Raw genomic sequence first — 13,210 nt, 5'->3', positions numbered from 1 at the left:
TATTTGTCTACTTTTTAGCACAGTGGAGCTGGCTGTATCAAAGCAGCATGTTTATGAACAATTGATCAGACTTAGAATATTGTTTCATTGTTTAAATGATTATAAAAGTTTCTGGTTCTTGTATTTTTGCTTTTATGGTATATTGTTGGTAGTTTATAGAAGTCAAAGCTAAAAACAAAACAAAACAAGCCAAAGAACCAAAAACCTGGCCATATCAAGGTACATTAATAAGCAAATGTCTTGTGGGATAAAACCCCATCCAAACCAGTTAAATGCCTGGTGATTAGCAGTCCTAATTTTGGTTAAAGCTATGACTTGTTTGCTTCTGAATCCTTAGGATTACTATCCTCAATTATAACATTGTTTCTATAGGAAAATATGATCTATTTTACAGTTGTCTACTTTATAATTTAGTTTCTACAACTGAATTCTGACCCCTACCCCCCCATAAAAGGAAACTCCCTGTATTCTCCCAATGTTTACATTCAAATGAATTCAAATTGAATCCCACATTTGATCTATTCATCTACCTTTTCAAACTGCTGACCTGTATAGCGTTCAGTGGATTTTTAAAATTATGAATATGAGAAATTCTTTATTAGGATCATAATATCTAATGTTATATAATAGATGACAAAACTAATAATGTCCTTGAGGTCAGAAACTGTTTTCATCTTTTGTACCTCCTAGCATTTTAGGTTGGACACATAGTTGTATTGTTGTTGTTCAGTCACCCTTGTGTCCCATGGACCATAGCATACCAGGCCCTTCTTTCCTCCAATATTTCTTGAATCCAAATTCATTTTCACTGTTTCCATGACACTATCTGTCTCATCCTCTGCCATCCCCCTTTCCTTTTGTTTTCAATCTTTCCAACATGATGGGCTTTTCTAACGAATCTCATTTTCTTATTATGTGGTCAATGTATTTAAGCTTTGGCTTCACTGTTTGACTTTCCAGTGCATATCCTGGATTATTTTCTTTACATTTTGAATGAGTTGATTTCCTTGCTATCCAAGGAACTCTTAAAACTCTTCTCCAGCATCTTAATATGAAAGCATTGATTCTATATGCTCACCAACTTTCACAACTAGACATTAACCATTTTATTGCTTCTCTTCTAATCTTGTCTGCATTATTTTTATTTGAACAAAAACTTTTCAACTTAATATAATCATAATTATCTATTTTGTGTTCAACAATGAATTCCATTTCTTTTTTGACCACAAATTCCTTTCCTTCTCCACAGATCTGAGAGGTAAATTATCCAGAAACTGGAAAAATTTTTGTTTTGACTAGATATTTGTCAGTAAAGTGATGTCTTTGTTTTTTAGTATGCTGTCCACATTTGCCATAGCTTTCCTTCCATGGAAATTTTAATTTCAATTTTCTTTGCATTTCATGGCTGGTGTTGCTGTCTACAGTGATCTTTCAACCCAAGATTATAAATCTGACACTGCTTTCCTTCCTTCCTTTCTCTCTCTCTCTCTCTCTCTCTCTCTCTCTCTCTCTCTCTCTCTCTCTCTCTCTCTCTCTCTCTCTCTCTCTCCTTTCCTCCCTCCCTCCCTTCCTCCTTCTCTCTCACTTTCTTTCTTTCTTTCTTTCTTTCTTTCTTTCTTTCTTTCTTTCTTTCTTTCTTTCTTTCTTTCTTTCTTTCTTTCTTTCTTTCTTTCTTTCTTTCTTTCTTTCTTTCTTTCTTTCTTTCTCTTCAATTATCTAATTGTTTGCATTTATTTTTATATTTTAATAAAACTTTTAAATTTTCAAAACACGCATGGATAATTTTTCAACATTAACCCTTGCAAAACCTTTTGTTCCATTTTTCCCTGCCTTCATCCTACCTCCTCTCCTAGATGCCAAGTAATACTCTATACATTTAACATAGTAAAATATATATATGTTAAATCTGATATATATATATATATATATATATATATATTTTTTTTTTTTTACAATATTATCCCTTGCACTCACTTCTGTTCCAAATTTTCCCCTCCCTCCCTCCACTCCCTCCCTTAGATGGCAGGCAGTCCTATACATGTTAAAATGTTATAGTATATCCTAGATACAATATATGTGTGCAGAACCGAATTTCTTGTTGCACAGGAAGAATTGGATTCAGAAGGTAAAAATAACCTGAAGAAAAACAAAAATGCAAATAGTTCACACTCATTTCCCAGTGTTCCTTCTCTGGGTGTAGCTGATTCTGTACATCATTGATCAATTGGAACTGAATTAGATCTTCTCTTTGTTGAAGATATCCACTTCCATCAGAATACATCCTCATATAGTATTGTTGTTGAAGTGTATAATGATCTCCTGGTTCTGGTCATTTCACTCAGCATCAATTCATGTAAGTCTCTCCAAGCTTTTCTGTATTCATCCTGCTGGTCATTTCTTAGAGAACAATAATATTCCATAACATTCATATGCCATAATTTACCCAACCATTCTCCAATTGATGGATATCCATTCATTTTCCAGTTTCTAGCCACTACAAAAAGGGCTGCCACAAACATTTTGGCACATACAGGTCCCTTTCCATTCTTTAGTATTTCTTTGAGATATAAACCCAGTAGCAGCACTGCTGGATCAAAGGGTATGCATAGTTTGATAACTTTTTGGACATAATTCCAGATTGCTCTCCAGAATGGTTGGATTCTTTCACAACTTCACAAACAACGTATCAGTGTCCCAGTTTTTCCACAGCTCCTCCAACATTCATCATTATTTTTTCCTGTCATCTTAGCCAATCTGATAGGTATGTAGTGGTATCTCAGAGTTGTCTTAATTTATATTTCTCTGATCAATCGTGTTTTGGAACACTCTTTCATATGAGTGGAAATAGTTTTAATTTCATCATCTGAAAATTGTCTGTTCATATTCGTGACCATTTGTCAGTTGGAGCATGGCTTGAATTCTTATAAATCTGAGTCAATTAGCTATATATTTTATAAATAAAGCCTTTATTAGAACCTTTGAATCGAAAAATCTTTTCCCAGTTAATTGCTTGCCTTCTAATCTTGTCTACATTAATTTTGTTTGTACAAAACCGTTTTAACTTAATATAATCAAAATTATTTATTTTGTGTTCAAAAATGAATTCCAGTTCTTCTTTGGCCACAAATTCCTTTCCTTCTCCACAAATTCAAGAGATAAATTATCCTTTGTTCTTCTAATTTGCTTATAATATCACTCTTTATGTCTAAATCATGAAGCCATTTCTACCTTATCTTGGTATACAGTGTATACCAAAGGGTGGGTCAGTGCCTAGTTTCTGCTATACTAGTTTCCAGTTTTCCCAGCAGTTTTTGTCAAATAGTGAGTTTTTATCCCCAAAGCTGGAGTCTTTGGGTTTGTCAAACACTAGATTATTATAGTCATTGTCTATTTTTTCCTATGAATCTAATCTATTCCACTGATCAACTACTCTCTTTCTTAGCCAGTACTAAATGGCAAAAGCAAATGGTTTTGATGACTGCTTCTTTATAATATAGTTTTAGATCTGGCACAGCTAGGCCATGTTCATTTGCATTTTTTTCATTAATTCCCTTGAAATTCTTGACATTTTGTTCTTCCAGATGAACTTTGTTATTATTTTTCTAAGTCTATAAAATAATTCCTTGGGAGTTTGATTGGTATGACACTAAAAAGGTACATTAATTTAGGTAGTATTGTCATTTTTATTATTTTAGCTTGGCCTACCCATGAGCACTTGATATTTTTTCTGTTGATTAGATCTGACTTTATTTGTGCAGAAAGTGTTTTGTAGCTGTGTTCATATAGATAGTTCCTGACTTTGCCTTGACAGGTAGATTCCCAAATATTTTATAATATCAACAGTTATTTTAAATGGAATTTCTGTTATATCTCTTGTTATTGGACTTTGTTGGCAATATGTAAAAATGTTGAGGATTTATGTGGATTTATTTTGTACTCTGCAATCTTGCTAAAGTTGTGAATTGTTTTTAGTAGTTTTTTTAGGTGATTCTCTAGGGTTCTCTAAGTATACCATAATATCATTTGCAAAGAGTGATAATTTGGTTTCCTCATTACCTACTCTAATTTCTTTAATCTCTTTTTCTTCAGTTATTGACAAAGCTAACATTTTAAATACAATATTGAATAGTAATGGTGATAGTGGGCAACTTTGTTTCATCCCTGATCTTATTGGGAATGGTTCTAGTTTGTCCCCATTACATATGATACTTGCTAATGGGTTTAAATAGATGGCACTGCTCATTTTAAGGAAAAATTCACTTATTCTTATACTCTTCAGGATTTTCAATAAGAATGAGTATTGAATTTTTATCAAATGCTTTTTTCTGCATCTACTGAGATAATTATATGATTTTTGTTAGTTTGGTCACTATTATAGTCAATTATGCTAATAGAGTTCCTAATATTGAACCAGCCCCACTGCTTCTATTTCTCCTCCTCTGTTTGCCAAAAAGTGATGGGACCCGTTGTCAAATTCTTAGGTATTTAATATTTGTTGAGTGAATGAGTGAAAATCATTTATTTGAATATTTTCATCCTGATTTATAAAGAATAGCATATAAAAATCAAATAAGATAATGTACATAAGAAGTTTTATAAACTTTAAGACATTAGGTTAATGCTGCTACTGTTGATAAATAGAAAAAAAGTCTCTTGCTCTCAAGGAGTTTATAGCATAATTATGGGGACATATCTATGTAGGAACATCCTAATATGGAAAGTATTAATTACATGGTATAAACAATAAATACTATACTTCACTTGAAGAATGGAGTGATCCAGTTGAGGTTCTGATGCCCACAGGTGGCTTCTTAGAGGAGGTGAGACTAGACCTAGACTTTGAAGGAAAATTTAAACAGAAGATAGACAAGCAAAAATTATAAGAATATTTCAGGTAGAGAAAATAACTTGAATAAAGTAAGGCAATGAGAATGCTCTGGATGTTTGTGAAAAGATGTATTTGACCAGTTCTAGAGGAACAAGGAGGGGAAAGGTCTAATAAGAGGTTATAATTGTGAGACAGAAGATTGGGATCAGACTGTGGATGAATAACAGACCTGAACATTAATTATGTATTTTAATATTTGTTCTAATAGCAATGTCCAGAGAACAGTAGAAGCATCCGGGAAGTACAGTGTGCATCCTATAACAACAAACCTTTCATGGGTCGGTTTTATGAATGGGAACCATTTGCAGAAGGTAAGAGAGAGCCTAGATTTTGGAATTATTGCAAAATTTCTTCGGTTATTTGTTTACTGATTTATGTGTGTCATAAAAATCTACCACATTATTTACAAATGTTTTTGCAATTGAAAACTTGAAATTGGAGGATTTTTCCTGGTATATAACTCTTGAATTACAGACTAAAAAAGAATTATTTAAAACCTTTCATTTTCATGTTTAAAAAATGATTTCGTGTTATATATTAGTGCAGCTTATTGATAATGACTTGAACACTTGGAGATGTCTTTTTTTTTTTTTTTTTGAAACTTAAAAATGCCAATATGGTTTTGGATCTAAGAAACAGATGGATTGGATTTGCTTTGTTTTCTGTTCAGAACAAGATTTTTTTTTTGGTGGGGGGGAAGATGAATTTACAGATTTAATATATTTAATTGAAAAGTAGAGCAAGTTTAGAATAGTAAGCAATGAAGGCAGAATGAGTAGAATTCTGACTCTGGAATCAGGAAAATCTGTCCTCAGATATTAGCCATGTATCCTTTGCCTGCATGGTTTCATGCTGAATGAAATAAAAATAACAGCACCTTCAAGCAGAATTGTCAGGAGAAAGGAAATAATATCAGTGAGGTGCTTTGTGCACCTTAAAGCATTATATGAATGCTAGCTATAATGCTAGTGATTAGGAATGAGCAAATGGATTGGGGGGAATTTGAAGGGCTGAATGAAAGATAGAGATCTTTTGGTGAGTACGGAGCAGGTTAAGCTAATTTGGAAGAATGGGAGAAATGACTAAAAAGTTGTGATTGAGAGGAGCAGCACCAACCTCAACATCTGGACATCCAGGGTTGTGATCATGCTGTTTATAACTAGTGTGAAGTGGATATTATCAGAGGGGAGGAAAGAGTAGAGAGGCAATTAGGTAACATGGTGGATAGACAGGGAGATCTGAAATCAAATGTGACCTTAAATACTTGCTAACTGTGTGACCCTGGCCAAGCTATCAAACCCTATTGTCTTCCATTCCTCATCTATAAAATGAGGATACACTGGATAAAGAATCACTCCAATAGCTTTGCCAAGAAAACACCAAATAGAATTAGGTAGAACTAGATTTGACTAAAAACAAATAAACACAACAAAGAAAGAATCAGATAGACTGTCTTTATCAGTGATAAAGTCACTAGACATCTTGGCCATTGATGAGGTAAGAGCAAGAATGTAAGGAAATGGAAGAATTATTTAAAAGGCAGGATAAATGTTAGGCAGGCATAACTGAATGGGGAGCCGAAGGGATGGGAGTATGCAACGTTGGTAAGAATTTTTAATATGGAGAGGCCCTCTGAGGTACTAACTAGCATAGAAATAGTGCACACACACACACACACACACAGAGCTTTAATGCTTTTTGTTGTTGGCACATATGCATAATAAAGACAGGAATGTGGACTTTGCTTTTTTCTCGCACCTTCATTTATATTCTAATCACAAAGGAGGGCTGCAGCCATCTCCTTATTTTTATTTATTTGCTTACTTATTTATCTACCTATTTATTCATTTAGCTATTTAGTAGATGGATGTGGGTATATTCCTGGAACATAATAAGCATGGAATAAATGTTTTTGGAAGGACTCTGTATATGTGTACACAGATTAATCTTTGAAACAAGATTTGGGGGGAGAGGATTAAGGATACTGGCTCATAATCAGAGGCTTAGTAGGATTTAAAAGGAATATTTCAAATCATGTGAAGTAGTTGTCCGGAACCATGGACCTCAAATCAATACTATACAAAGAGAATCAAAAGAAAAGCTATAACGGTAGCCTCCCAAAGTTTTGCTGGTGGAAGCACTGACTGCTTAGGTAGAGTTTAGCCAGTACTTGTGACTAAGGGCTTTTTAGTCATTGCACCTTACTGGGTGGTTCAGAGACCAGGGGGTCCTGAAGAACCAGTGAGAAGTAGATGGTAGTAGAGAACTACTGGGTGACCACAAGATCAATGGAAATGCCATGCAGAAACAGTGTGACAGCAAAGATACCGTGTCTGGTAGAGAGAAGCCGTTCTATCACCAGAGACCATTATCTAAGGTGTGAGTTGTCAGTGTTCTCTGGACAGTGTTTCTTCATTCCATCTGTTCTCTCAGCCCATATTCTTCCCCACTATTGAATTATTATCTCAGGTATTCATGGAGGCAATCTTCTTGTTGTTGTTACTTAATATTCTATGTTACTTGATTAAATGTCTCTTGTTTCACACAAATATTTTTCTGACAAGTAAAAAGTAAAAATATATATGTATATAAAAATACATATGTATGTATATGTGTATATATATATATATATATATATATATCTGTATACACACACACACACACACACACACACACACACATATATATATATATATATATATATATATATATATATATATTGGTGTGAGCTTATGAGCTATGGTTTTGAGTGAATAGTGACCCCTATATAACCTCAGCTTTGGGGTAACTTTCTGGGGGACTATAGTATATGAACATGTATGAGTATGTGGGCAATTGTAGGTGGGGATGTGGGGGACCAGGAGCTACACTAGTAAGAACTCAATGCATGACAATAATCCAAGTATTTCATAAACAAGTTACTTAAACTTATTTTTAAGAATTATAGTATTTGTTTCAATGTCTACGTTGGGAGAGAGTGTCAGTGAAAGAAAAGTAAAATCCAGAAACAGTGTCCACCATCAAGGAACCTGCTCATATCATCATTTCCCCATGAGTTGGAGTTGTGCTATCAAATGGCTATGTTTTACAATTTGTTTGGCTGTCTGCCATCTTTTGTTATCTGAAACTGCCAGGAGTTTGGCTATGATGAGCTATGAATACTTTTACTTAGTCTCCTTTAATTATCCTCAGCTCATCTAGAAAGCATTTTAATTAATTGGGAGTATAGTTTAGTGGAAGAAGTGCTAAATGATCTCTTAAGAGAACTGCTATAGCCATTATTCTTCTGATACTGATCAGCTGTATGATCTTGAGAATGTCACAGAATTTCACTGAATTTCCTTGTTTGAAAGTGGGATGGTAAGCTAAGACTGAGCTACAAAATGGATTCTTCTCAGTGAAGTAGTAATTGTTTCCCCAACTTCTACCACTGTTTTGAACATACTTTTCACAGTAATGCTTGGGTCAAAGTGTTGATGTTCCCAGAATATTTTATATGCTCGTCAATATACGCTTTATTCTCAAGTCAATTCAACATGTATTTTTAATGGGATTGTTATGTGCTAAATAAGCACTTAGGACATAAAGACAAAAATGTAAACAGTTCTTGTTCTCAAGGAGTTTACTTTCAAATTGTATTCTTATTTCTTTGGGTATTTTAATATTAATATTTAATATTCTCTGTTCAGAGGCTTAAAACTAATAATAAGAATGGAGGCCACCTGGTACAATGCATTAAATGATCTGGACTCAAGTCCTGTCTCTGATGTTTCTTATTTGTGTGATTTGAACTAAGTCACATCTTGCATCTAGGTTTACTTATCTGTTAGGTGAGAGGGTTGGACTAAATGTACTCTATGTTTCCTTCTAACTCTAGGTCTGTGATACTTATAGCTCACATTTATGCTCTTGCATGTTTCCAAAGTATTTTACAATAAGGTAGATGCTCTAATCATACCCATTTAACATATGAAAAAACAGAGACTTCTATATGTATGTGAATTTACTCAATATTCTACAATGACACATGTGATGAGGACCCTTGGCTTCTGCATGAATCATCCATGAGGTTTCTGTGGTAGATTAATCATAATTCATTAACCTAGTTTTCAGTGAAGTAAAGGTCTGTACAAGAAAACAGAACATGAGGGAAAAAGAGGTTATCCATCAAAATGCCATTTTAATTACAGTTTTCCATGCAAACCTTATTGACATGTTTTGTTTTAATTTCCTGGATCAAAAAAAAATGTTGATCTGTCTTCATTGTAATCAAAAGTCCCTTGTTCTTAGTACACCATGGAGATTACTTTGATTTAATTGTCTTTCCTCTTCATTAATTCCTGGGATGACCAAGATAAGTGGCTAATAGTCCTGGAATAGACATTTGCATTTGATGGCTTGATTCTTATGCTGGTTTTTTGGGTTTGTTTCGATGCCTTTTCAACTCACATGTGTCTGGTTGGTCAAACAGCTGCACTCATTTAACACAGTGCCATATAGAATAGTAAACACGTTCTCCCACCAATCTATTCATTTAGCCAGATGGTTCTTCTTAGGCACTTAATCTTGTTTCCTGGATATGGTGACCCTGTCTTTTGATAAGGTCTCTGGGAATTTTTTCTCACAGCACTTGTCTTACCATTTGCAAAGGCCAGCTCCAGTGGAGCTAAAATAGACTGTTGAAAAGGAACACTTCTGTTTTGCTTTCCTGTTAGCACCTCTTTAAGGTTAAGGGTTGATATTGTAAAAAGTAGTGCCTGTGTCGGTATACCACCAGCCTTGTTATCAAACATTTATGAAGTGTGTACTATGTGCTCAGTGATAGGGTTCCTGATCCCTATCAAGAGTACACCCTAAGGGAAAGATTCCAGAAGGCTGAATTAGGTACAAGCCAATTGTTGAGTCTTTGGCACAAATTGACTTCAGACATTTTACAAAATCATGGCAGTTTCAGAAAAAAAAACAAACAAATAAAAAAACAACCTCAGAAGTTGTCTTCAACAAAGAAGAAGATGATAATGATGAAGACATAGTGGGCAAGTCACCTCAACTTCTTTTTTTTTTTTTTTGTATGAAAGCATTTTATTTTCAAAACATATGCATGGATAATTTTCCAACATTAACCCTTACAAAACCTTGTGTTCCAATTTCCTCCCCCTTCACTCTATCCCCTCTCCTAGATGGCAAGTAATCTAATATATGTTAAACATGGTAAAAATATGTGTTTAATTCAATATATGCATACATATTTATACAATTATCTTGCTGCAAAAGAAAAATCAAATCAAAAAGGAAAAATAAGAGAAAGAAAACAAAATACAAACAAACCACAATAAAAAGAGTGAAAATGTTTATGTTGTGATTCACACTCAGTTCCCACAGTCCTCTCTCTCTGATTTGTAGATAGCTCTCTCCACAAGATTATTGGAACTGGCCTGACTCATCTCATTGTTGAAAAGAGCTTCATTCATCAGGAATGATTATAGCATATTCTTGTCATGTACAATGATTTCCTGGTTCTGTTCATTTCACTTAGCATCAGTTTGTTACTCAGTTTCTAGTGCTTTTGTTGCTACATCTATAAAAGGAAGAAATCAGAACATACGATCATTAAGATCCCTTCTAGTTCCCAGTCTCTGATCTTATGGTTTCTTCTACAATATATCTAAGAAGTGATCAAATCTAGCATGCTTTGAAATCTCCAGTAAGGGATCATAGAGCTTTAGCAGAGGTTATTTAATCTAAAACTCTCATTTAGCAGGTGAGAAAATTGAGTCCAAAACACATATGACTTTCAGAGTCCAGAGTCCAGAATCAACTAGGTAGTATGTGTCAGAAATGGAATTTGAGCCAAGTCATATTTCTAGCTGTACAATGAATAGAGACTCTAGTTTGTCACTCTGCTCATCTTGGGAATTGTGGAAGAAAAGGCATGAATTTTGGGTTGTATGGATTGATACCTAAAATAAGTAGGGAGACAATAAATGCATTTGTCTGTTCTCAATGAAATCACTTTACTAGGAGGTGGGAGCAGGGGAAGACAGAAATATCAGAGTGCCAAAGGAAATAGCAGATGGGATTGATGAATCACGAATTATAATTTATTGAAAGTCATTGGTAACAGGAGAGGACTGAGAAAGGGCAGATATCCTGACTTTTTAGAGGAGAGAAGAGGCATGTATGCTGCAAACTATAGTCTAGGAAGCCTGTCTTTGATTCTTGATACAAGTCTGGAATGCATTCTTATTAAAGGAATGTTACTGAACAACTAAATAAGGATGTGGTAATCACAAAGTCAGCCATGGCTTCATCAGTAGCAAGTTTTGTTAGACTTAACTCTTCAAAAAAGTTTCTGACTGGTAGAAAAAAAAAAGTATAATAGATTTGCCTAAATTTTAGTTTATGGTATATTTTTTAATAGTTTACTTATATTTTGACTGCCATGGAGCTGTCAGGCATAGCGAACAAATTAAATGAGAGTCATGATTTAGAAAACTTTTGGTAAAGTATTAGAGTTTGTCTTCTTTCCAGAGTACTTTCCAATTTTCTTCAGTGGTCTTCCAAACCAGGAAATGGATTGGAAGGCAATGGTAATGTGCTGGAACCCAGAACCTCCTCAGGGAAATCATTCTACTTATGGACAACTCTGAGTATTAGAAAGTTTGTCCTTGCCTCAAGTCCAAATTTGATTCTTTGCAATGTCCACCGTTTATTTTTTTTCTTCTTGTTGTTTTGTTTTGTTTTTTCCTAGTATTGCTCTCTTAGCCAAAAAGGATCAATTGAATCCCTCTTCCCCAAGATATTTCTTCAAATACTTGAAAACAAATATCATTTTTTCTTTGTCTTTTCTTCTTTAGGCTAATATCCTTTGTTTCTTCTGAACTTCATATAGTTTGAACTTAAGATTACCTACTATCCTAGTTTCCCTTCTCTGAACACTGTTTAGTTTATTAATGTACTTCCTAAATGATGGTGCATTGAACAGAAGGTTCCAGATGTGGTATAAATACAGCACAACTTTCTTCTCTTGGAAGCAATGTGTCTCTAAATTCAGTACATGATTTCATTAACTTTTTTTGGCTGTCATTTCCCATTTTGTGGTTTATTTTAACCCCCAAATTTGTTTCAGGCAAACAGCTGTTCTAACCATGCCTCCAATATCTTAATCTGCTTAGGCTTTGGTTATTTATAAGTAAAATTAGGAAGTTGTACTAGATGGTCTTCAGGGACCTTACAGCTCTAAATATTTGATCCTGCAATATTGCATTTGTGAACTCATTTTTTAACCAGAAATTTCTCTGTGTCTGTTCTAAGTGCTTGATCACCTCCATAGCTCACTTCACCAACATGGACAAACAAGATATAACAAGGATACACAAGCAGGAGATACAACTGATTGGCTAAGAAAAAAATTCAAGAGACACAATTTTCTCGGTAATTGATAATCAATTTGTTAATTAAGGTAGCAGATGATCAATGAATTGAGGTCAGTGATTTTCTTGGAAACCAAAGATCCCGAATGGGGATTGCTTGATTGTTTAAATATCTTTGCAAAAGGAACTATCTCTGATGGGTGGAAATCAATTCTGACTGGTTAACACCTAATGAGAGAGTGAATATTATCATAAGAGGTGAGTTTTTTCTTTTTTTTTAATATAATGCATATTATTTATTAGATGTGCTTTCTTGAAATGGAAATTTAAAAAAAAATTATTATAACTTTTTTTTTGACAGTACCTATATGCATGGGTAATTTTTTTTACATTATCCTTTGCACTCACTTCTGTTCCGATTTTTCCCTTCCTTCCCTTATAGCATATCCTAGATACAATATATGTGTAGAACAGAATTTCTTGTGTACAGGAAGAATTGGATTCAGAAGGTAAAAATAACCTGGGAAGAAAAACAAAAATGCAAACAGTTTAGACTCATTTTCCAGTGTTCCTTCTCTGAGTGTAACTGATTCTGTCATTGATCAATTGGAACTGAATTAGATCTTTTCTTTGTTGAAGATATCCACTTCCATCAGAATTGATCATCACATAGTATTGTTGTTGAAGTGTATAATGATCTCCTGGTTCTGCTCATTTCACTCAGCATCAGTTCATGTAAGTCTCTCTAAGCCTCTCTGTATTCATCCTGCTGGTCATTTCTTACAGAACAATAATATTCCATAACATTCATATACCACAATTTATTCAGCCCTTCTCCATGATGGGCATCCATTCATTTTCCAGTTTCTAGCCACTACAAAAAAAAGCTGCCACAAACATTTTGGCACATACAGGTCCCTTTTCCTTCTTTAGTATTTCTTTGGGATAT

At 34.2% G+C, this 13,210-nt stretch overlaps 1 protein-coding gene across 1 annotated transcript in view; it reads left to right on the top strand.

Moving 5' to 3' along the window:
• THSD4 (thrombospondin type 1 domain containing 4) overlaps positions 1–13,210 on the top strand; it is a 934,909-nt gene that overhangs the window by 291,644 nt on the left and 630,055 nt on the right. The window contains exon 6 of the mRNA XM_074294657.1: positions 5,097–5,199. Coding sequence (XP_074150758.1) covers positions 5,097–5,199 — 103 coding nt within the window. The remainder of the gene's footprint in view (positions 1–5,096; positions 5,200–13,210) is intronic.

This window comes from Sminthopsis crassicaudata, chromosome 2, assembly GCF_048593235.1.
Source record: "Sminthopsis crassicaudata isolate SCR6 chromosome 2, ASM4859323v1, whole genome shotgun sequence".
NCBI classification, from domain to species: Eukaryota; Metazoa; Chordata; class Mammalia; order Dasyuromorphia; family Dasyuridae; genus Sminthopsis; species Sminthopsis crassicaudata.
Note: the sequence above shows the minus strand (reverse complement) of the source record. Positions and strands in the feature narration are given on the sequence as shown.